The sequence below is a fragment of the Nipponia nippon genome, unplaced genomic scaffold (assembly GCF_047370975.1).
Source record: "Nipponia nippon isolate SJK-2023a ecotype South Korea unplaced genomic scaffold, ASM4737097v1 scaffold_4, whole genome shotgun sequence".
Lineage (NCBI taxonomy): Eukaryota > Metazoa > Chordata > Aves > Pelecaniformes > Threskiornithidae > Nipponia > Nipponia nippon.
In genome coordinates this window covers 44,591,797-44,616,716 of record NW_028262358.1, presented here as the reverse complement: position 1 = coordinate 44,616,716, position 24,920 = coordinate 44,591,797, and the positions used below count along the sequence as shown (strand labels likewise).

Below are 24,920 nucleotides of genomic sequence, written 5' to 3'. Positions count from 1 at the left end.
ACAAACAAAAAGCATTTATAGAATAACATTTATATTTTAAATGCATTAGGATAATTCTCACTAGGTCCAACTACCCTCTTTAATTCAATTTGTTTCTGACTTAGTCTCATCATCCTTACTTACATAAGTTGTTTTTTCCCGTAAAGGTGGAAAAGAACAGGACTGTCCATCGAGATAACAGGAGCAAACTCAGGACTCCTGCAACAGAAGAAAGATAGTATGAAAATGGTACTGACTGCAACATTGTAATTAAGACTGGGGTAAATTTGCACTTGTCAGGATGCAGCGAGGCTTTGTGGGAATGGATATGGGCTGAGGCCAGGGCCCTGACAGTGCATAAAGCAGAGACTGAACTCCTCAATTTGTCACCGGGCAACCAAAAACATGGAAAAACAAGGAAGAGGCAAAAAAGCCGAAACCCAGTCTGAGCTCCTTTAACTCAGTTTCCAAGAGGGGAAAGTGTTCCACTTTCACTCAACAAGGGGGAAGCAAAGCCACAACAAAGCTTTTCTGGTCTTGGGTCCAAGCAACCCAGGCCTAGATCCTTCCAACCAACCAACCAACCTACCTACCTACCTACAGAGGCCCTGCCCTCCGGTTAGGAACTCAGGACAAGAGCACAGAAAGAACCGTTCTTGCTATTCTTTCAGCACAACACTAGTCTACTGCACAATCCAGGTACATAATATAACCATCGATGTTTTCATTTAAGACCGTGGGACAGGAGACTTATGACTGAGGGAAAAGAGAGCATCTCCGTGAGCCTTAACTGTTCCCCCCACCCCCATGTTTTCTTCCTTTCATGGTTTCCCTAATTAAAAAAGGACTTTTGTCACATCATCTCCCATTAGCTTAACAAGTCAGAGCAATCAGCTCTCCTTTTGACACCAGATTGCTCAGGTGATCTTTAGATGTCACTTTCCAAAATGTACTTTCCAACAATAAACTTAATTCCAGGTTAACACAGATTTTTACCCCTATGGAATAGGAATAATACTAAATGGGGAAAAGTTTCTTAGTGCAAAAGTAGGTATTTCAAATGAAATTGGAAGGAAGGAGCCTTCCACCACCCCTAGGAACAGGCCACGATATTGCTGGTCCATGGACCTATTATGACAACTAACAGTGGCAAGACTGAATACAAACCTAAGTGCTTGCAGGATGATGGCTAATCTCTGACACAAGGTCATAAGACAGGGATCCATCCTTTATTAAATTTTAAATGTTAAATGTATTGCCTTGCTACGATATCGCTGCCCACTTGGTGTTGATCCACTTGCTCCACTCATGAAGGATTTTTACTTGAAAAACACCTGAACTACAAATGGATCCAAATATCAGTCATGCAGACAAAGCACGTATTATGAACAAGTAAATAACAAGCTTTTCTTCTGGGAAGAAAACAAATCCTCAGTTCCTGGCAAGGAGGCAAACCTAGCAACCAAGACTTCAGAACAACAATCTAAACTGATGAATCAGAATTTGTAATGACAGAAACAGAATTATACACAGCCCTCTACAAGGATTTATAGGAGAAATTAAACATAACTACATTACCAGTAACATGACAAATGCAGCTAAGCCAGAAAACACATGATAAAAAATAGTAACTAAAGCAAATAGTAACCATGAAGATGGTTTTATCATTTAAAAAATGAATTTCATCCATCTGATTGCTCAAATTACTTTTTTTTTCCCAGTAATATTGAGCTGAATTGGCTATTCAGCAATTTCAATACCATTAACTGCTAATGCTGAAATAGAGTTTTGTTTTTCACATCAGGCAAGAAATGACTGACTGCCATGCCAGAGTTTGTATAGATTTTAGCACAAGAGAGACTGTTTGTTTACTCTCTGTGACTTTCCTCATTGCGGCTGGGCAAAACCACAGATGGCACTAAGAGGAATTTATTTAGCAGGCAGAATTTCTTTGTTTTGTTCTTTTCTTGGTAGAAAAAGAAAGAATAGAAAAGTAACTATCAGTAACTGAATTTTCTTAGGAAAAATTATTCTTATAACAAGAGCAGAGGTATCCCTTAAACTAACAACTAAGGTGAGGGGGAAGATGTAACAAGAGAAACATATAGGCATTTCTTTGATATTGACACAAATGTAAGCAAACATAGTATCAGATTAGTAGAACAGCATCCAGGTTTTTTAATTAAACAGACAAAGACATAACAAGATTCACTGATTGAAAACCAAAGCTAGGAAAATCTGAACAGGAAGAAAAATGCAAATTTTAAATGAAGGTAGTTAACTACTGGAATATTTTACTGAAGCGCGTTGGTAGATTCCTCAGCATCCCACCTGGATAGCTTTCTAAAAGATAAACCCTCAAACGACCATAATGTATTAGGCTTCACACAGAGTAAGTGAGTAATATTTCATGGCATCTGTTGTAACACAGATACGAGTAGATGTGCATAATGGTCTCTGCTGACCCTGAATAATCAAAAGCTTTAACCCAAACCAAAGATACAAAAGAACAAGAAAACAATTTATGGATCCTTCTGCCAGCTTCATTTATGCTGATTAGTATCTTACTGGATAATAAAATCTAACTGAAATCATTTCAAGGTATCACTAGTGTGGGTAAGGCTGGAAAAATCGGAGACTTCCTGTTTTATGGAAATTAGATTTTGTAGTTATGCTGTCTCTCCATTTCTTCAGACTTAGTAACTTTTGAAACGAATAACTAATTTAAAAAACAAATGGACACTAAGTGTTTGAGAAATTAAATCTTGAAGCTGAGGGGCCAGGTGTATAATTTGCTTTTCCTCATTGCCAGCAAGAATCAACCTATTGACATACCCATGTCTGGAGACTTACTACAAGAATGTGGTGTCTGGTCCTGGCAAGAAACCAGCCATGTTTCACAGATCTCCTGGATTTTGGTGGAGCACATGGAAATAGATAATCCAAATTACAAAGTCCATTTGGGTTTCCAAAAGCCTTTGAAAAGGCCACTCACCTAAGGTTTATGAAGAGACAAACTGCCATGGAATAATCTTATTACGGATAAATAACTGTGTAAAATACAAGAAAGAAAATGTAGGGGTAAATGGACATTTTTCACAACGATGAAGTTCATCACTGAGTGTCCATTTGGATCTACACTAGGGGCTACTTTATTCAACTTCACAAATTATATAGAGCAGAGCGGACAGTAAAGTCACAAGGCTTGCTACTGATGCTAAATTATTCAGGACAGAAGAAAAGAAAAGCTGAACAGCAAGAGTTACAGAAGTACTTCATGATACAGAATGGCTAGCAATAAAATGTGGGATGTGGGAGAAAACAATGCCATCCATTGTAAATATGCACAGTCACGGCAAATCAGGCTTGGTATAATTTTGCAACCAAACCTGAATGAGAGGCGGTGAAGAATTGTACTACCTGTGTATCCAGCCGGTGGGGCAGGGCATGGGATCCTTTTGCCCATTTATGAAAGACTGAAGTCATTTCACCCAGCAAGAGGTGGGATAGACCTTATCGCCTCCTGAAATGCTTTGTGAGAGCAGAAAAAAGCTTGTCTGCTCACCTCATCTGTTCGGTTGTGATTAAAGTCATCTCCATGCACACAAAGGAGCACAGAGGCACAGTGGCAGGCAGGGGAACCCCAATAACCTCATCAGAGGCACCTGCCTCAGCTTCTCCAGAGCGATCACAGGAGGGGGATCAGCCCACAGCCAGAGTGGGGGACCCCTCAAGATCAGTCAGTGGAAAACCTCTCCAGAACACCTTATAGAATTGAGGGAGACTACTGCCTGCAGAGGTATGGGACTCACTATGGAACGTAAGGGAAGAGCATTTGGGGATTGTACCGGACTTATGGGATGTTCGGGGGATGAATTAAAGGTGGGAAAAAGGAGGGATCAAGGTGGTTCAAGGAGGAACAAGCATGGAAAAACAGAGGGATAAAAGGGGCCGGTTGTATGTAAACAGGCTGCTGGTCATCACTCTTATCCGTCAATGCCCTGCACCTGATCAGCGCAGTCTGCCCCATCTTCTTACTAAGCTCCATTTTAAAGTATTTTCTTGGGTGAGAGGACCGTCTATTCTCTGTGTCATTGTGTGTCTAAGGCCTAAGTGCCAGCAACTGGAGTCAGACCACAGGTCATAGGAGCAACTGGAGAGACTGGAGGGAGTGAGGGACGGTCTAAGTGCCAGCAACTGGAGAAGGTACCATGAGTCATAAGGGCCACCGTGCCTAGGGTGCAAGCAATAGGAGAGGTCGGAGCATATGGAGGTCTAATTGCCAGCAACTGAAGCGAGGACCACAGGTTATAGTGACCTGTGTGTCTGGGGTGCCAGCAACCTCAGAGACCAGAGCGTGTGCATATTTTGTGGGTGCACATGTATGATCATTAACTGAAGCTGGATTACCTTGCAAGTAGGATAAAGAGGCTTGGGAACTGGGTATCAAAGCAGGCACAAGTCTGGGCCAGATACTGGAAAGACAAGAGGGGCTGAAAGTTGGCTACTGGAGGAATCTGGTAGCCCAAGCCAGCTCCTGGAGAGACTGTGAAATCTGGGGGTCAACTGAGAGACTCATTTGCATTTGTGTGTCTGTGCACAATGCAACTGGAGACAAGTGGATCTGGGGCCAGCTACTGGATAGACGGAATGTCTATGGCCAGCTCCTGGAGAACCTTTAATGTGTCTGTCTGTGCATGCATGAGTGTGTGTGCGTGTACACAAGAGGGTCTGAGTAACAGCAAGCCTCAGGGCCTTGTACACCCAGCTGCCAGCAACTGGGGACGAGTAGGAAATCCAGGACCAGCTACTGGATAGACTGTCTTAAGGCCAGCTTCTGGATGGATCCATATTGTATATATGCGTGCATGTGTGTATATATATATATATAGGTTATGTGTACATATTTTCTATTAAAAGGCTTTCACCCTCATCAGCCAGAGAGGGCAACAGGACAAATCCATTGCTACTGTTTATGCTGTGTTTTCTGTTGTGTTGATCTGCATGGGCAATCATTTGTGTATGTATATACATACACTGTGTGTGGGTATGTGTCTATTGGGAATACGTGCTCAGTCTCACTACTGGTTGAGTGGGGGAATATGGAGCAGGAGCGGCCTTTCCTCTCTCAAGCTACCGGATTCAGCAACTCCTAACAGCCTACACGATCACTCCATATTTGCCCTCTTCTGTGTGGATGCCAAAGAGACACGAAGGCCTTCCTGGAATGTCTTTACACTTGTCCACCAGTATACTGCAGGGCTTACCACTGCAGCCTTTATGCATAAAAGCTGTTAATCAAAAAAAGAAGCATCTCTGAGGAAAATAAATCTGAAAACTACATTCTTCTAAATACATCTATATCTACAGCTTGTTGGACTGGCTTAGCTTTTCTTTGTATTCTCTTAACTATTCACGCCTGTTAACTTTGGATTTTTTTTTTTTTACTGCATTGAAGGAGATTAGGCCCCAGTGGGAGATAATTTGCTTCACTTTCCTAGGATTTTTGTATTCCCTTCATCCTATGGTTTCTCTGATTGAACTGTCTTACAGGAATTACTGCTTGATGCACTTGTTCCAGTATAGCAGCTTGTATCAAGCGCTCTGCCAACTGTCACTCAAAGTAGTATAGAAATTCACTTATGTTCCTGCCTATGTAAACCAACAATCACAAGAATGACATTTTCTTGACAAAATTGTTACACCTTAAAAAACAGCAATTGAAAAATTTAGCAATACAATCAGATTTATTCTCTATTGCAATGAAGTTCTTCCTCAATTACAACTTATTCCATTGACATCTAGCACATAGCAGAATTCAGTTGAAATTTAAAAATTGCAGGTGCGTATCTATGTCAAAATAACAGATTAACATAGTAAATTTATTTTTATCATCCCCTAACAAACCAAGCTGGATTTTTTCCAGAGCGAATGCTTCTTGCTATTTCTACTAAAAATATAAGAATACCATACAAAATGTCATGCGGTTTCAAGGACACTGTTTTCTTTTTGAAGAAGTAGGAGGTGGGAGATTACTGAAAAGAGCAAACAAGCAAGCTGTTTCATCGAGAATGGAAACAATGAAACCTGGTTTCCTATGGATTTATGCTATGGGTTGAGCTCTATGTGACTTCTCTCCTGCCTAATAAGGATTCTGTTTATGCTGCATAATTCCCCTCAGACCATTAAAAGGGTCTTCCTCTTATATCCAGACATGTGTGCTTAAAAATATGTATAGCAACTTATTAGATTTTTTACTTTTTCCTCTCTGCCAAACTGACTGCAATTGCCCAGGTTGTTCAACATGCTTTGCTGGTAGAGACAGAGGACTACATTCTTTGAAGGTTGGTTGGTCTCTGTTTACAATAGTAAATTCAATTTCACAAATATTCTCCAACTTCCATGTAGAGGGCATTTATAACATTTGACATAATTTATTTCTTATGTCTCTATTTTCAGGAAATACTTTCAGGAATTTCTTCTGTTCTGGGGAACACAACCCCTGATGGAACATTTCTACTGTATGGATTTCTACTGCATGAACCACACACAAAAGATCCATAGATAAACCGCTGACAGAGGGAGTACTGCCGTTTTCATCTAGAGGAGGCCCTGCACGTAGCTAATGACTTATCTCTCTGGGGAGTTTAAGATTAAAGACTTGCAGGCTGTAAGATGCTCAATGCTTATTCTCAGACACCTGCTGATGCCATGATTACTCCACAGACAAAACCAAGTCAAGTCAGAAATACCATTACTAATATTAGATGGCCAGTGGGATACAGCTAGGCCCACTATCTGTGAGCAGGAGCATTCACTGCAAGTGAGAACAAGGACAAAATAAGGAACTCTCTAAAATTAAATCTCTTAAAAAACAAAGTGTAATTCCCTATCCTGACATAAGCAAAATGCTGTACAAACTCAAGGTACCATGAATCAAAAAGACAAGTTCTGTTGGAGAGCAAGAAAAGGGTTTTAACCTAACTATTCTCTTTCCCATGAGGGGGAAAAAAAAAAAACCAAACCTAACAGCAGATAAACCAAGGGCTAAAACTGTAAGAATGTGCTGAGCCTTCCTTGAGGCAGAGTGCTGAAACGTAAACTACTGTGCAATTGAGGGTGCAGGTCAGAGATGGTAGATTCAACTCTTATTCCTTCCAGCTTCTACTCTAGGGAATACCATAAATATCATAAATGACCTCTTTTCTTAGCCACTGGTCTGGAAACTTGCAGTTAATTAATTTTACCCCATTCAACAGAAAGGTCTAGGACTCTATCCAAGTTTTTTTTAGTGAACACCCAGCAATATATGCAGGCTTCCCCAGGCTTAGGTAACAGTTTGTAACAATGATTGACAGCTCCTTCCAAGGTCTCCACAGGTCACTCGGAATCACAACCTGCCCCTGGTACTCCAGAGGGGGTCTTCTTCAGGCACCAGACTTTTGTAAATACTTCTTTCGTGGCCTTGCCCAACTGTACAGTTCAATTCAGCATGAGTTGAATTTAACTGACCCTCACCTAGCAAAAACAGAGTCTAGGTAGCTGGACACGAAAATATTTTGAGCTGGCAACCTTTTAGGAATAAATGACTACTAATTAAGCTACCCATATTGGAAGAGGAAAAGCTGGGTTTTTCTCTCCTCATCCTAAAAGAAGTAAAACCCATGTTGTTTATTTTATTTTAGAGTTACCTACACTGCTAGGGTATGTGCTGTGTCTACTTATTTCAGCTAACCATCTCCAGCCAAGAATGCCAAAATCCCACAATCAGGAGAGCACACAGGCTGACTCCAAAGACTACTGGTTACAGCATACTGCTACAGAGAAGACAATTTACACGCTGCAGCTTGTGCTTATTGAACCTGCATGTTCTATGCAGTCACTAGATTACAGAATAAACACATCAAAGGGAACAAACCTAAATAGTAAATCTTTGAGGAAATATACATAAGACTTCCAATTCATTTAGCAAACATAAGGTCCTCTTAACAGCAAAACTCTACAAAAGCACAACTGGCCTAACTACTTCCTGGTTTTGGTGCATTTAAATGACTGCAACCTAGACAGAGCATCCAGAAGGAGAGAACATTTTACGGTGCAAATTACAATGGATATCAAAGTGGAATGCCAACTAATCTAAGCCCTGATGCTGCAACTGCTTTACTAATACATCTGTTTGCAAGACCAAGGTCTTAGCCACACAGTGAAATAAGTGTCAGAGTCCTGTATCTGAAAACAGGATGAAATCATTCTCAGACTATGGTACCACAAATCAAGCGTTCTGTCAAACAGTAGTGATAGCCCTAAAATTTTCCACATGCACTTCTGAAAACGACAGGTTGATTTATAAAACCTAGTAAAGCTCTATGTCAAATAAAACAACATTGTCTGGGGCTCTTTATATGGCCTGCCTGGGCGACCAGCCAATAGACTGAAATAGTTTAATATTATATAGAAAACCTACCTGTAAAATCAATCACTCTGCACGGGAAGTTCGGGGCAAGGCTGAAGTAGCCAGTTATAAAGCGTTGTTCTTGTGTTAATAGTCTAGTAAATATGCGGTTCTTCTCTGTGGTTCTTTCTTCAGATTAAAGATGCCTGACAAACGCCCGCAGGAAGCCATAAGTTAACAGCACAATTTCATTGCTCCTGAAAAGAAACACAAAACAAAGTACTGGAATGTAAACTATGAAAATGCAGTTTTCATTTTAGATGACATAGGAAGCTGTCTTTGTTACCTCTCTACCCTCCTACCCCACAAGAGGCATGACAGAGTTGTCAGGTTTTTTTAATTAAGTATTTAAGCATGAAACATGTTCCACACTACTGATGTGAAATGAGGAATAGAAGTCATTATGTTTAAGGGAAAGACAAATTAACTACATGTGGTCATCAGTGAAAGCAGAGAATAGGCAAACAAGAATTCAGAGTTATGATCTCCCCTTTGAAATGACCTCTGGCCAGATCCAGTGAAAGAGGCCAAAGAAAGGTACAGATGTTCTAAACTATGATACAAACAATGCCTGGTCTGCTCATAAGTAACACTTAAAATTTGCTTCTGATGACTCGCCAAATTTTACGTAAAACAGAAGTGTACTGATCATATGTAATACATCCAGTGAATTGACCATATGTAATATACCCAGTGACTGTACGATGGTGTTGCAGGCAGAAACTAGGTCTTCCCTCCTCTACATTAACATCTTAACTGTGCTCTGTCTGGCCCAATCAGCTTGAATTTGTGGCTGTGCTGTGTCTCAGACTTAGTAGGAAAAGCCTGTGAATTTGGTTACAAGGATACTCTCCTGGCAAATGGACAATATGGATTTCAACTCCCTTAACTTGAGGCTGCAGTTGAAGAGGACACGTTTCCTACTACCTGACTAAATGGTAGCCTATTACATAAAGCTGGAGTGCTTCACCTGCAGTTATAGAGCAGCTGTAAAACGTCCTGGTTTACAAATCCCAGCTAAAGAGAAATACTCCTCTACCATCCTGAAACGTTGCACCAGATTTAGGGGCAGGGAGTGTATCTAACCATCCTCCCCGCGTTTCTTACTGGCAGGCTATACTAGTTCTGATCACCTCTGCAAGACACCTTCCTTTCCCTCCATACTGTCTTGGGATCCTAGGCATCAGCTCTGGTTCTGCATGCACCCAAGGGACCAAATGCATAATTTATTAACCCCACCTCTTAACATCGATTTGTTGCAATTTCTCCTTCTGAAAGTGGTGACAATGATTTCTACCTCACAAGCTGACCCTTAACTGGAGCCTGAAAGAGACTTTTGCTTTCCTCAGAAGCCAGAAGCGCAGTGGTACAAGGTACTCTTATTATTCAGTGAAATAGCTGATTGCATCCCTCACACTTTCAGATGACCCACCATTCTACACAGACACTGCTCCTAGCTGACCTGAAAGTATTGTATATTTAAAGATGCAGAATCACTAAATAGAGGGTTACTCTTCATCCTGCTAAGAATATAAAACAATACAAGGAAGACTAGCTATATATGATGTACACATCAAAAACATTTCTTTCAATTTATGGAAATACCTGTCTATTCTGATGTACACTCTACCTGCTGATCTACACATTTCATCTGGCTGAAAAGGATACTCATTATCTTTGTGAAAATGATGAATAACCTTTAAATCCTTGGGAAATTACTGAAAATGAAAGCCAGACAAAGATGTGATGAACCTGAAGAGAACAATTCTAGCTGAACGATTCTAGGAACCAGGATGTATCCCTTTCATAGCCCAGTATTTCTGGGTAACCATTTTGGTGCTTACAGCCAGGCAGGGATCAATACGCCTTGGCGGCAGGGCATCACCTTACCCAGACTTCTGCCTGTGCACCGCAGCCCTCCACACAAAAATCCTTTTCCCTGCTGTCTTACAGCTCTCCATCGCCCGAGTCCAAACAAACAAGGAGGCCACGTGCATAAGGCGTGCTGGGATGCGGACAGGCGTCCGTCAGTGTCTTTGTTAAACCTGCCAAACCTCTTCATTTGCGACCCAATTCACTCAGATTGACAACAACCCCCTAGTTGCTGTCTGCATCGAGGTATCAGAGAACCTGTTTAATTGACTGGTTTGCTGCATCCGGCAGCACGTTGTTTACTGAAACGGGTAAAAAGCTCTAGGGAGAGCTTTCCTCACACATTCAGAAATTAAATAGGTCAAGCTGACTGGATAAAGAAAATGCTGACCCACATTTAGGAAATTAATTGGTTTTTCCCCTCTCCCCTAACCTTCGCTAATGTCCATCTTCTGGGAAACACCACGGCAGCAGCGCACCCGTGGGCCGTGCCTTCGAGGCCGCCACAGGCCAGGAAGGGCCCGGCCCTCGGCGTCAACCGCCCGAGCCCTGCGGCCGCAGCGGCTCCTGCCCTGGGGGCGGGAAGACCCCGGCCCGCCGGCAGATGCCGCCTGCCCGGGGCAGCTTTGCAGTAATCCCCGCCGGGGGCTGCCACGGCAGAGGCCGGGCTCCCCTCAGCAGCTGCCAGGGCTTGCGCGCCAACCCCCCCCCCCCCCCCCGGCCTGGGCGCCGACGCCGCCCGACGCCCCCTCGGGACGGGCCGATTAAAACGGCGCGTCGGCCGCTGCGATTCAAGGCCACAAGAACCGCCACGTCGGGCACTGCCGGACGGGGCCTCGGGGCGGGCACCTCCCGGGGCGCTGCTATCGGGGGGGCGGCGGCGGCGGCGGCGGCGGCAGAGCCCCGCGCCTCTTTCCCGCGGCTCCCGGCGAGGCGCAGCGCCGCGCTCAGCTCCTCCCCGCGGGCAGAAGGCAGAGGCGGCGCGGGGCCGGGCCGCCGCGGCAGGGGCGGGGCGAGGGGGCGGCGCGGCGTTCCCGCCAGCCGGGCCGCCGACGGGGGGGCGAGAGGGCGGAGCGCGGTTTGCGGCCCTCGCCATGGCCAAGCACGTTTTTCTCACGGGACCCCCAGGTAACGGGGGCAGGAGGAGCCTGGGGAGCGGGGCGAGGGGAGGCGGCGCGGCCGCTGGGGCCGCCCTGGGGCCGGGCCTGGCCTGGTCTGGGCTAGCCTGGCCTGGCCTGGCCCGCCGCCCTGCGCGGGGCGGGCGGGGCTGTGAAGCGCTTAGAGCCAGGGGACCCCAGCACCGGCCCGGGGTGTGAGGGGGCCCCGGGAGCGCCTCCTGCTGCAGCCGGGCCCGGCAGCTGCCTGCGAGGTAACCCCGGCTGCCGCCGCGCGGGCCTGCAGCTGCTCCCCGCCCCGCGTGTCGCCTCTTCAGGTCGGAGCTGCTGCGTTCGTTAATTTGTTCCTCATGAGAGTCCATCTTAGCTCTGCGTCCAGTCCCATCTCGTGTGCGTTTCCAGACGCTCCTGCTTTGTCCCTGGCCCCTGCCCTGCGGTTCAGTGTTGGGGGGGAAATAAAAACTCCCCGACAACTAATCCTGCCTCAGTTAACCTGCAGCCATTAATAATTTCTGAGCGCTCATCTTTTCTGTAACTTAATTGTAGTGATTTAGCGCTTCCAACCTAAGCAGTGTTCATTTATAGGTAATAATTGGTGTCCCAGATGGGCAGGCCTTGACTGAAGCGGTGGAGTAGTTTATCATGGTAGGGGAATCTGATTATTGTGGAAGTAGAGTGGTATAGAATACGAGAGTCGAACTATAAGGTTGATAAAGAAATAAACCAGTTATTATGATTGCAAAGCTTTCTTTTGTGGTCTGGAAGTAAAGCAGTGGGCCTAATTCTCCTTTTTGGGAATGTTTTGCAGATACCTGTCTTGTCTGGAATGAATTTAAAATGCTACTGCTAGGCTGAGATAGCAGTCAGTACCTTCCACCCACTTCATTTTGTCTTTCCATCCTGGATAAAGGCAGCCCGCTGGGAGACGCAGAGGTTAGGCCTGCCTAGGCCTTGTCTCTGTTCATTTAACTGAAATGGAATGGACTGTTTTGATTAGCCAAATGTATAACTTTAAGCTTTCTTAAACTTAGTTTGAATCGTTTTAGCTTTCTTTGGCAATATACTGAATGAAGGTAAGCGAATTAGAGATAGCAAATCTACTTAGCCAAATTAGTAGAAATGCACTTAAAGAGACAAGGCTCTGGAAAGATGGTGGATATTGGTGGTGCCACATTTGTCATTTTATTGTTGTTCAAATGCCAGGAATCCCTTTGGCTTCGATTTTGAAAAGTTTGCTTAGTAGTTTGACTAGGTGCCCTTGAAGCCACAGAATATTTTGCCATTGATATTGACTGTTAAGAAAGTAGTTCCTAAATCTGCTTAAAATCTAAGGGAGGAATTCAGTATGCGCATGTTGAAATAATTTCTCTTGGCATCTTTAGGCACCTTGCATTTGGTCTATTTTCCTTGTCTCCAGGAATTTAAAGGTTTATTCTGCAGGATATTTTCTATCTTCTGATTTTTTTTGACAACAATGGTTAAAAATGGAGCGATAACACTAAATTTTGTGAGAGGCAATAAAGCTGAGTTTAAAAGGAGATTGTCAAGGGATGTACTTGTACAATGGCAAAGGAGAAGAAATAGCTCCTTTGTGGGAACTGAGAGGATGTCTGGAACATGTCCAACGTTCACGTTGTAGAAAGTACATCAGACTGTGCTAGGAGACATCAGGTGGCAAGGGTTTTAAGGATCCATCTTGGAGTAAGAAAATGGATTATAAGACCACAGGATAATTCACATGAGAAGGGACTTCAGGAGGTGTGAAGGAGGATCAGCTCTGAGGCCAGACCAGGTTGCTCAAGGCTTTATCCAGTCAGGTCTTGAAAACCTCAAAGGTTGCGAAGACTGTACAGCCTCTCTGCGCAACCTGTTCCAGGGCTTGATTGTCCTCATGATAAAAAAAGCTTTTCCCTGTATCTAGTCAAAACCTCTCTTGCTTCAATTCCCATAAGAAGCGTGTTTCTGTTGTTGGAAATAGTTTTTGCCATGTAGGACCTGATATCTCGGGGGCACTGAGGGCTTCCAGTTTCTAGGACATCAATAGAAGTAGCGTGTCCTTTGTGCCAGTTAGGCTCCTGGTAATAGCAGTCAATTTTGACCTTATGATCGTAACAGGGGGATGATCTCAGCTCTGTTCTTAAACAGTAGCGAATAGCAGTGGTAGAAAGGGAGATTCATCAGTTGTCTTCCAGCTGGCTTAGGTATCAGTTGTGTAACAGTATGGCTCTCGTGTATTTACCTGCCTTGGGGCAAGCTTTGTGGCCTGCCCGTGCACTATCTAAGCTGACAAGTTTAGTGGTAGCCTGGGATATTTTTACCATTCTGTTGTGACTTCACTGTAGACATACTTCTTAAAGGCTAATAAAACATTACAATGTCAGTACAAGATGAACTTTAAAAGGTGTTTCTGCTCTTTCCTTTTCTACCATTTAAAAAAACCCAACAATTTGCAAAGTTAAAAAGTAATCAGTGTTCCTGCTGAACTGAATCATTACTGTGGTGTTTAAAAATGGGATTTTAGTGGAGAAGATTAATTCTGTGTGCTTTTTGTTTCCTCTTTATTTTTAGGGGTTGGAAAGACTACTTTGATCCAGAAAGTCACTCAAGCTCTAAAATCCTCGGGAATTCCCATTGATGGATTTTACACAGAGGAAGTTAGAGAAGGTGGCAGGAGAACAGGATTTGATGTTGTCACTTTGTCTGGAAAACGAGGACCTTTATCTAGAGTCAGGTACTGAGGTTTTAATAACTGTAAGTGGCTTATTGTTTTATGCTTCAGCTCCAGTCTGTTGGCATGTTAAATGCTCTTCCAGAAGGTGATTTCCAGTACACATGGCTTTCGTGGTCAGGTTCTTTCTTCAGTTCTCGTGTCCTGGCTGATAGCTGTATTGTGTATGTAGACAGTGCCTCTATTGCGCAGTGAAATACTGAAAACGTGCTAGGGAAGGGTGTTATCTCTTACTGCCTATTTTACACCAAATAGAGAGGAAGCACTGCTGAGCCTTTTATTGTGAGGCCAAGTCTCTTTGGGATACAGTAAGTATTGTAGGCAGGGAGGAAGATTTTTTGTTTCCACCAGCTAATTTATGGAGACAGAAGTGGAAAATAAAAGGGAAATTGCATATAACGTTGTTTTAAAGAGCCACTGACTGGCCCACAAAACGCACATGTGAATTTTAAGAAAAAGAGGGTTTCAGAGCCCCACTAAGAGGGGGGCCTCTGAAGTGCAGAGGGGCTCACAGTCTCTCCTGTTTCACTAGACTTAGCTTTTCACGCTTTGTGCAGAACTTAGTCTAGGTGACGTTAGCACCTCATTCATACATAGTTGATCTGACTAAATAATTTGCATATTGCTAATAAAGGAGGTTCACCTAGGATAGTGTGATGCAGCACATGCAAACTTATATTTTTTCCAAGATTGTTTAAGGGTTTTGCAGCCCATACTGAGGTTTGGGCTACTGCTGTGATGCTGTCTGTAGTGTCACATTACCAAATTCAAAGATCTGAACTGCAGGCATGTATTTTGATTTCAGCATAAATATACCTGCTGGCTTTTTAGATCCCATTGTCTTTCTATACACTGTTCATATTTGAGCTTACATAGTTGTGAAGGTAGCTTATGGTGTATTTATTATCTGAAAGTCTGCTATCTGCAATATGACTTAATGGATGGTTTACAGAATTTCTTTCTTGTTCTTATAAGCATTAAGGGGATTTGACTTATTGCGATAACTTCTCGTAAATCCACTTGAAGTGACTGCAGTGAATTCTCACTAAACTCATTACTTAGAAGGAATTGTGTATCTCTTTTTCAAATTCAGCTCTGATTCTTCTACTTCAGGACGTGAATATCGGGTCGGACAGTATGTTGTAGACCTTGTTTCATTTGAGCAGTTGGTTCTACCTATGCTGAGAAATGTGAGTATTCTATGAAAGCTGCTGAAAAATGGACACTTTATGATAATCAGTGTTATTGGAAGGCCCTTCTAGAGCACTAGTTTTTAATATTAATAAATGGCCTATTTCTTGGGTATTGCTGATTCTGATTGACTTCAGGATCAGGAAGCTGGAGGGGCAAATCTGTCTTGTTCTCTTCTGCTTATTGTGGTGTTGGAGAGATTGCAGTCCTCTCTCGCTCTTGATCTGACGTCGTCCTGTGAGCAGGACCTCCTTGGCCTGAGAGACAGCCAACAGGAAGTTTCTTCTTTTGCCACTGTCTTGCATATTGGAAAGCAAACAAAATGTATGCGTGGCTTACCACGCAGAGCTGGGTGGAGTCAGTGGGTCCAAGAAAAAGGCTTTTGCTGCTGCTCTTCTTTACAGTCTTTTTTTCCCTCTTTCTCTGATTCCCATCTTCTTCCAGTAGAAGCATTTGTTTCTTGAATCCAGTGGTTATTTTTGATTACCACTGTATACATACCTGCAGACTGGTAAGTTTTAACTGATAATAGCAGCCTGATAATTTGGGATTTAGCCTGCTGCGCAAGGAGTGCTCTGACTGTGACAAGACTTTCCACACAGTCTTTTTCCTGTCCTTCTCCTAACATTCTGTTACTGTTTTTTCCTTCTCCTTCCTCTCTCTCACTCCAACCTTTCCCCTCTCCAAAATTAAACAAGAACAGATCTGATTTTGGCAATAACATACCACAAACAGTATGCAGCAGCTGCTGAACTGTACTACTAAAAAAATCCTATTGTGATTTTTCTATGCTGTCAAAGCTCAGGGGACCAAGGAATAAGGGACTTCTTAATGAACTTCAAAAGAACAAAAAACCAAAGAGGTGCAAGGAGCAAAAATGAGATTGAAGATCTGATTCTTGTTTTTGTCAAGGAACATTAAAGTCTAAGAGTAGGGAAGCAAAGACATTGGGGGCAAGGCAGCAAGGAAATATGAATAAAATGGGACAATTTTTAATTTCACTGTAACTTGATTTACTATGTTAGCAAATAGAAGGATAGTTGAATAAAAAAGACTTCATTATGCCAGCGCTGTACTTGGAATCCTTTTGCTGCTGCATTAATGTGAAGTCCAGGAAAGATCTTGCTTAGAAGGGTGTTAGCAGTGTTGAATTTTTCTGGTTGTTATATAGCTTTCTGCAAGTATAAGAGAGTGAAGAGAAGAAGAAAAGGGGCCAGCAGGGTCGGACAGTGCATGACCCTGTTCTCTTTGAAAGCGCTGCTAATCGGTTTTGTGGGAATGTGGTCATGCATGTAGGCGGCGCAGAATGGGAGAGGAGGAGAACGAGGAAGATGATAGAACTGAAATAAGAAGAGACGAATGAAGAATGAGGGCTGGAGAGTCACAGGTATGGTCTGGTTTGATCAGAGAGGAGCACAGAGTGGGCATGTGCCCATTCAGTCTGGAGGACAGCTTCAGCTCTTAAGGCTTGGATCTCATTCACTCCAGTGAGAACAGGGGTAGATCCTACAATGGATGATCTCTCTGGTTCTGGAAACTTTACCAGGCAGGACCGAGGATTTTTTTTCAAAGCAAAATGCTCTGTTTGTCAGTGTGTGACCTACTGACTAGTATTGGCTTTTTAGCTCACTCATCTATGAAAGGATTTTGGATAAAACAGCTACTCAGCAGGGACTTCACTTGAAAAGATTTTAGGATGCATGTTATACAGTTTTTCCACTTTCCCAGAAGCAAATACTTTGCCTTCCCAAGGGAAAACATTTAGAATTTTTTTTTTTTTTTTTAGGTTCTGTATAACATGGCTGGTATTGGTATGTATTCATGGATCTACAGTGATGTTTTGACTTGAGTTGGTTTCCTTTTCACTTCTGTAAATAATGGAGTGCAATTCCCAGTTACTTTTACCAAGAGCGGGTAGGCAGTGCACTTCCTTTTCTGTTGAATAGTTCCTCTGCTTTCTGAGTTGCCTTTCCCTCAGTGGGAATCACCCATGTTCTCTCCTAGGTTCTCTGCTGCTCACAGCAGTCTGCAGCACGGTACTGCTTGGCACAGTATTCACTTCATGAAAAAAACAAACAGACCACAAGTGTGGTTAATCATTAGTATGGTGCCTATCCTATGATCCAGGGGGATGGCTAGGACTATAGAATGAGCTGTATCTCGACAAAGAAATGGAAGATGAATGTTCTGATGTGAGAGAGGCTTGGAAACAGCTTGGTTGTTATACAGATAGCTTTGAAGAAAGCTAGGTGTTCTGAGAGAAATGCTAGTTTTGACCCTCCTTTGACCCAGCTACAAGAGGAGAAACTTCCAAATCTAGATTTAATGCAAGTCCTTTTTTTTAATACTTGTGTTGTATGGATATTTATCTATTCTAAATGCATAATTTGATGGGAAGAGTGAAGTTTTGAAAAATTGGTGTCCCTGAGATTGATTGAGAGCTGCTAGTAGGCAAAGTGCAGTTCTTAATTGTCAAATAGCTTGTATGGGACCATTGTGAGAATTCTGCTTTGAAGGATAACTGATATTATGGATAGTTCCTATTGTAGTTGGTATTTATGCTGTACATATATTTTCATCTTTCCAAAAATCTGTGCTGAAATAGAAATGATAGATTTAGAAGTCTGTCAGTTACCAGCAGCAGCTTTGACTCTTCCACTTTCCCCAGTATTACAATTGAATTGATTTCTTTTGGAGATATTTCTTTTACTAGCATAAAATTATTTCTGTTGCTTGTTCTGAGTTCTGTGTTCTTTACAGTCTCTTGATGCACTTTTCCACAGGTGAACCATGGCAGTGGTGCAGAGAAACAAATCTGTGTCATAGATGAGATTGGTAAAATGGAACTCTTCAGCCAAGCTTTTATTCAAGCTGTTCGTCAAACGCTGACTGGCTCAGGGACCGTGGTGCTTGGAACTATTCCAATACCTAAGGGAAAGCCACTGGATCTTGTTGAAGAAATAAGAAGTAGGAAAGATGTTAAAGTGTTCAATGTGAGTAATATTTAATATCCTTAAAGAGCCTTCTGTTCTAGGTTGCTGGTTTGTATTTGGCTCAGTTTAAAGACTAATTGGTACTACCAATTGATAGCTGTGGGTAGCTTGTATGAAATAAGTTTTTTTAGTTTCCATTTTATTCTTAATGGGCAGGTGTTCGCCTTATTAAAAAAAAAAATCACATTTGGCATTTACTGTAGCAGTCTCACACAGCTGGCTTTGCTTGTGAGGAGCTGTAGAAGTAATGATATAGTTGTTTTAAAAGGTTTTCTTGCTGTAGTATTATTGCCATATAAGTATTCATTATTCCTAAGAGTTAAATCTTTTAAAGTACAGTCAGATTTTTCATTTTTTTTTTTTTTTCCAGACTGGCTCGCAGAAATATTACCAGTAATCATATTCAAGAAAAAAAAAAAGGCAGTAGTGGAATTTGCAGAAATGATTTCTAGAAGAAAGACACTTGTAAATGGAGTGTACTTTCTCTGGAGTCAGCGAACCAATTTTGGAATTCATTATGTTGTTTTTACAGACATAATTTTCAGAATGTTAAGGCCTCAAAGTGCCTTTCTGATCAGTTACAGGGAGGTTCTCAAAAACTTATCACAAGAAAACATAGCCTGTTCAGAGGAATACACGGGTGAGGTTTCCTTAACATCTCTAAGTGTCCTGGATGCTTTACAAAAACAAGCTATACGCAGCCCCCACTCCTTTGATTTATTTTTCTGTGTGTACTATTTATAGTAGAGAATAAAGCTATATATCCAAAACTGAACTCTGCATCTCTATAAATTATAAATTCAGTAAGTGGGACTTACACATCCTGGCTTACTAACGGGGTAATATGCTGTAGAGCAGTATACTGTTGCAGCCTGTTCTTTACCAGATGCGCATCACAGTGAGAATGCTTACTTTGTTTTCACCCAAGTGCATGAGGAAGGAAAAAACACTATCAGCAACTTTCTACTGAATGATCGTAATTACTGCAGAGAAAGCAAAGCCTCCATCTTCTTTTTTCCTCTTCAAAGCGAGATTAGTAAAACTGCAGTGCTCAGAAAAGTTCCTCAGCTTTCTTTTAGTTGGTGGTCCCATCATCATCTTTAATTTATGTTTCTTAAATTAAATGCCTGTTTAATTTAGTGCCAAAGCAATACTAGGGGCAAAGATGAGAGAAGATTCCTTTCCTCACATAAGCATTCAACTCCTACCATTCCTTTCAGAGGTGAAACCCCAGGTTTCCCACTGACAAGCTGATGTGCGTTAGTTGTCAGGCTCCTGAACAGGGATGCGAATTTTACGTGACTTGCTTTCCAGTGGTAGGACTGGGGAGGAGGGAATGGAGAATGCCTCACCGAAAGTAACCATCATTCGGTGCTTAGGCTGCAGTCCCGGCAGGGCAATAGTGTGTGTTTGGTCCTCTCAGGGGAGGAAATAGAGCGCTAGAAAACAGCATTTGACTTTTCAAGGAAGCTTTTGAGGCTTCCGCTGTCTCTTTTTAGCAGGTGATGTTCTGAGGCCGTGTGCCACTGAGCCCCGGGTTGTTAGCTGTATCAGTCTGCCAATAGATCTTTCTCTTAGGTACTGACTACAGCCAGCAAAAGTCTTCCTGTATGTCTTCCTTTCAATGGAGCAATGTTTTCTCTAGCTAAAAACAACTTTACTAAAAGAATGAGCCATCCTGTTTATGCTGCTGAGATTAGGGTTCATGCAGGTTTCTTTGTTTAAAGAGATTTCTCTGGTGAGTCCGTTAGCCAAACGCATGGGTGTGAAATGAGTGACAGCCTGCAACAGTTCCCAGGTGGCAGAGACCTGCTATACTAAAGTCTTGTGCAGGAGAGCATCTGTCTCGCTTGCTCCAGTGACACACGCCATGCTCTTTCCCAGCTAGTTAAAACGTGTGCATGAGCAGGAACAGAACCTGCCCGTGGGGAGTCAGAGGTGTTACTAGCTGAAGTAAATACTGGATCACCAGCTATGTTCTTCAAGGGCTGTGGCATGGGGAGAACCTGGAGTGCCCAAATAGCTCATGGTCAGTAATTTCTTACTAACTTTTATGGTGCCTGGAAGTGTGCAGAAGCAGGTGGCTACCTTCCAAAAGAAAGTTCTGCCTGCTTTGTCACTGAATATGGAGTTAGGCTGCATTCACGTAACTCAGGAGGGTTTTCTCATCCTTCTCTTAGTGTCGCAAGGACAGTTCTGACGTTTGATGCTAAGTGCGTAGAGACAGCTGTTTGGGGTTTTACAGTCCCTTCTGTCTTGAAAGCATATTCAGTTGGTGTAAATGGGCCCAGGTGCCCTAAAAGGAGTTGAGGATTTGGTCCCAAATGTTTAATTTATTACGTTTAGAGCACTTAGCCATAGGAGCTCTGTTATTTAACACATTTCTTTCCATTGTTGCCCAATTCCATTTTGCTGAGAACTAAACTTTCCAGTGAAACTACAGAGGCTCTTTTTGCACTGCCCGGGTCTGTGTAGTTTTGCAGACACGGTGTTGTAAACAGGATCAGATTATCCTTAGCAGCTGGCAAGTATTCATTTTCTCCCATTTTCCCATCTATTAATTTTGCTTCCATGAGACCCGTTAGTGAAGTTTGGTTGTGTATGCCTTTTAAGAAAGAAAATAAATAGTTAAATGGATCAGAAGAAGAAAAGATTCCGTTTGAACAGACTGTACAAGAGGGGTTTCCTTGACAGTACTTTAACACGTGGGAGAAGAAAGCTTTTGTCCTCTACTGTTGCCTGCTTGGAGTCTAGGTGGTAGTTTCCTCCAGATTATCTAAATGCTCAGTATAAGCAGCACCTACAGTTATTTTCAACTCCCTGTCTAAAAATGTACCCATCTGTTTGAACATTCAGTAAGATACTGGGAGATTTGTTCTCTCTGGGAAAGCTGCCTGCACAGAATGTCTCCAGATCGTAAGAGGAGACTTGTATCTATCAAGCAGCCTTTGTAAAACAGTTGTGAAAATTTCCCAGCGCTTGGCACTTTTTCTCTGCTGCTCTCACTGGACTTCTGGCATGTAGGTATGGAAAAGGGATAGATAAAATGTAGTATTGTTTTTGTTGGCTGTGAGACAGCGGGAAGAGCTATTAAATGTTCAGAAGGTCCTTTGAAAGTCAGGATATTGGGACACTTGCTGTGAGATTTAGAGTTTGGCTGATCTATGCTCTGTGCCTTGTTTACCGTGGGGTCTCTCAATAGCCTTACTGAAGAGCAATTCCATTCTTTGTTGTCTTGCTCTCTTTGTTATTGTGGGGTTTTCTGTTTATCTTGTAATAGGCTTGGAATGATATACAATAAAATCGGCAACACTTTCAGGCAGATCTTCCCTTTCATTCATTTTTTTTTAATGTTACTTTTTCATCAGTCCCGTGTTGATCTGCTCTCTGGAATTCAAGTGGCGTAGGTGAGACCACCGTCTCTAGGTTTTACAGAGTTGGTTTCCAGCATTTGGATAGGATGTCTGTGACTGTAAATAGCAGTAGGCTCCTAGGGCCAAATTCCTCAGGTAGGACTGTCACCTATTTAAAAATAATAATACTTTCTCCTGTTCAGTATTGACTGTAGTACTGAAAGGGATACAAACCCTTGTGCTCAGATCTTAAATGCAGCTACAGGGGATGCAGTGAAACCTTGCTGGTAGAGAGTTTTATGCCACGCATAGTGTGGTGTCTCTCCCTCCTCGTCAAACAGCATTTCTCAAACTTTGTTAAAAATATGAACGCCCTTACTTCTTTTTGGCTCATCTGTCTTTGTCTGATTTCTTCCTGCCCTCTCTGCAGGGACCTGAACAGCGGGGAAAATTTCTTAGGCTTTCTGAAATGAAGCTTTTGCTGACACTTCACAATTGCTTGTTAACCCTTTCACCACCCCAGCCATTTCCCCAGGTTTTGGTTGAGTTCGTAATGCGTGGCACTGTGGGTCACTGGGCTCTGTACCAGGACCCAGTCTCTCAAGAAGGGGTAATTTACACACACACCCCCCACCAGCTCTGTGCTCTGTCGTTGCTGCACCTGGGAGCTGAGCTGACTAGCAAGTGCTGGCATTTGCTTGGCAGTTTACAGTAACCTGCACGTGCTGCAGTGCAGATGGGCCCAGCAAAAGACAGGACGCTGGACTGTATGGATTTTCACATGTACTGGTCTTAAAGCCCAACATTTCCATGGACTGATCAACCAAAGGCGTACCTCAGTGTGCTACAAAAGCCCCCCAGCTTTGTCAAGTAATCTTACTTCTTTTTCAAGGTGGTTCTATCCTGCAGTGCTAAGGTTTCTCGGAATACAGAGTTGCGCTGCTAAGCCTGTTTTAATTTTTTTTCATTGCAGATGTTTTTGACTAGGTCTGTCATCCTAATAAATACAACTCTTTCAAGTACTGAAGGCATAAGAACTCCACTTCGTAGCAGGAAAATCATATTTGGTAATTGAAAGGGATTTCTAGTAATGACAAAAGTACATGCTGGTTCTTCGAGCGATTCTTGTCAGTTATTCAAGCCCTGAATAATACTGCAAAATACCGTGGGTAATTAAATCAAAAAGATCACTGAATATTCAATTACATATGCAGGTTTGTGGGTTTAGCTTATTGTGTTCTGAGTAGCAGAAGAAGGCAGGTGTTTGACATTCAACATTCCTCCACTGAGAAAGAAATGCATTTGAATTTCTGCTTTGTTTTTGAAGTAAACACTCATATACAGGTTATTCATCAAATTACATCAGTTTTAATTTCTCTTTCTCTAGGTTAGTAAGGAAAACAGAAACAGCATTTTGCAAGACATCTTGGCAGCTGTGGAATCCTGCAGAAAATGAAGACCTTTTCCTGCCTGTAAACACTAAAGCTTTTATTTTAACAAAACATTACAACATTTTGCGGATGTTTTAGAGTCTGTCCTTCCTGCTTTAGCCCCTGGAGGCTTTACTGGAGCCTTCAGGGTAAGCAAGGTAAAGCTGGTAATACTCTAAAATGTGAAAATGAGATAGCAGGATTCTTGTTTATTCAGTTCACAAGCTGATCCATTCAAAAAAATTGAAGAGATGCGTAGTTAACATCCAGTTCTAATCTGTGTATTTGGAAGTTAGGTGGTCTGACTCTGATCCTAGTTACACCATGTAAAAGCAATTAACTGTCAAATCTGTTTGAGATCTTAGTCTTTCAGAGTGTGGTGTGGACTGTTCTGGCTAGAGAGCAACTCTGTACCTGGAGCTTAGCCCTGCTGTAACAGAACAGAACCCTGCCCAAAATGTATGTGTGCTCTGCCTGTAGAAATACCTTTGCTGTCGGTTACCCTGCTTAGGTGTGGCCAAGTGTGTTTCAGCACGGGTGCTGACGATTCATGAGGTAGAAGGAATAAGCAGATGCTCTCCCCCTACCCCCAGACACCCCTCTCTCCAGTTGGGGTATAAGAAGGGTAATCTAGAATTTCCAGGAAATTTCCTGTAGTCCCAAGTGACATTTGCAGAACTCCACTTCAGGAGGACAAATAACCACCTCTACCCTCTCCTAAGTGGCCCAGACAGTAGTTGATAAGAGGGGTGGATTTTGGATTTATTTTCAACTTTCTGATGGCAATCCTGCCTTGCACCCCCTTAAAAAATTATATATATAAATCTTCAAGTCCATGAAGTTCAGTCAAATCTTGACGTGTGTTTTTCATGTAGAGTTTATTAAGTCAGGATCAACTTAATACTGCATTTGTCTATATGGGTTTCCCAATCTGTTCTGTTTATTGATACTTTTTGTTTGGTTGGGTTTTTTTCCTTCTTCAATTCTGTACGTGCTTCATGGTTAATGGTCAAATAAGAAGTGTTTGAGAGTATTAGACAATGCGTTTCCCTATGAGGTGTGCAAATGTGTTCAGGGAAAGTGCTACCACTTAATCAGTTTTCATGTTGTGAAAACAGAATTCCCTCCCAGGTGCATACTTCTTCATTGTACGGTTTATAGTCATGTCTGGCTTTAAAAAGTTGTTAAGCATTCAGTCGCTGCTTAACTTTTTTCTGTTCAGTTCAACAACTGTTAAAATGAGCAAGCTACTTAAAGGCATTTTCAAATATCAGTTTAGTTATTTATTTCTGCAAAACTGACACCCAAAGTTGTAGGGGGCTGGATGGGGACAGGCATTTTTACAGGTGCCCTGGAAACAGCTGGGAGCGTGGAGGGGATGTCTTTTCTTTTCCCTACATTCAGAACAAGGGTCTGGTACAAACATTGCCCCTCCACAGATGGTAGGAGGTACGCACCATGTTGAAGGATGCCGTGGCCTTGTTCCCTGACTGCCCCCTTACGCTACCATTCTGCGCAAATCCGTTTGGATGGCAGCATCGTCTTCATCGTATTTGGGAAAAAGAGAATTCCTCTCAGGGTCCCCCTCCTATGTGAACATACAGCTCCTGGCTGCTTTTTGCAAAATAGGGCTGTGCCCTGAAGGTATCCCTAATCCCTTAATTACTTCAGGCATCTTACACGGACAAGACACCTTGTTAGAGGTGAAGGACTTGGGACCACAGTAAACTTTTTCAGGGCTACGTGCCATAGACTTTCAAACAGAAACTTCTCTGCACTAAAGTGTTGGATATCCTACTGTTCCAAT

At 42.6% G+C, this 24,920-nt stretch overlaps 1 protein-coding gene across 2 annotated transcripts; it reads left to right on the top strand.

Moving 5' to 3' along the window:
- The first annotated feature begins 11,321 nt into the window (after positions 1 to 11,321).
- NTPCR (nucleoside-triphosphatase, cancer-related) lies at positions 11,322 to 23,206 on the top strand. 2 transcript variants are annotated; one of them, XM_087775007.1, is made up of 5 exons: positions 11,322 to 11,431; positions 13,987 to 14,149; positions 15,240 to 15,336; positions 18,121 to 18,330; positions 23,071 to 23,206. In XM_087775007.1, exons 1-5 carry the CDS (start codon positions 11,398 to 11,400, stop codon positions 23,137 to 23,139), a joined length of 573 nt encoding a protein of 190 aa, XP_087631133.1. In that variant the 5' UTR covers positions 11,322 to 11,397; the 3' UTR covers positions 23,140 to 23,206. The 2 variants fall into 2 exon arrangements, with proteins under 2 accessions (XP_087631133.1, XP_087631134.1); XM_087775008.1 differs by lacking the exon at positions 23,071 to 23,206 and adding an exon at positions 18,701 to 19,032.
- The last annotated feature ends 1,714 nt before the right edge of the window (positions 23,207 to 24,920 follow it).

Coding starts and splice junctions, on each gene's coding strand:
- NTPCR (XM_087775007.1), top strand. CDS start 11,398: ATGGCCAAGCACGTTTTTCTCACGGGACCCCCAG. Junction 14,150..15,239: donor GGACCTTTATCTAGAGTCAG/GTACTGAGGTTT, acceptor TTTCAAATTCAG/CTCTGATTCTTCTACTTCAG. Junction 15,337..18,120: donor TTCTACCTATGCTGAGAAAT/GTGAGTATTCTA, acceptor ACTTTTCCACAG/GTGAACCATGGCAGTGGTGC.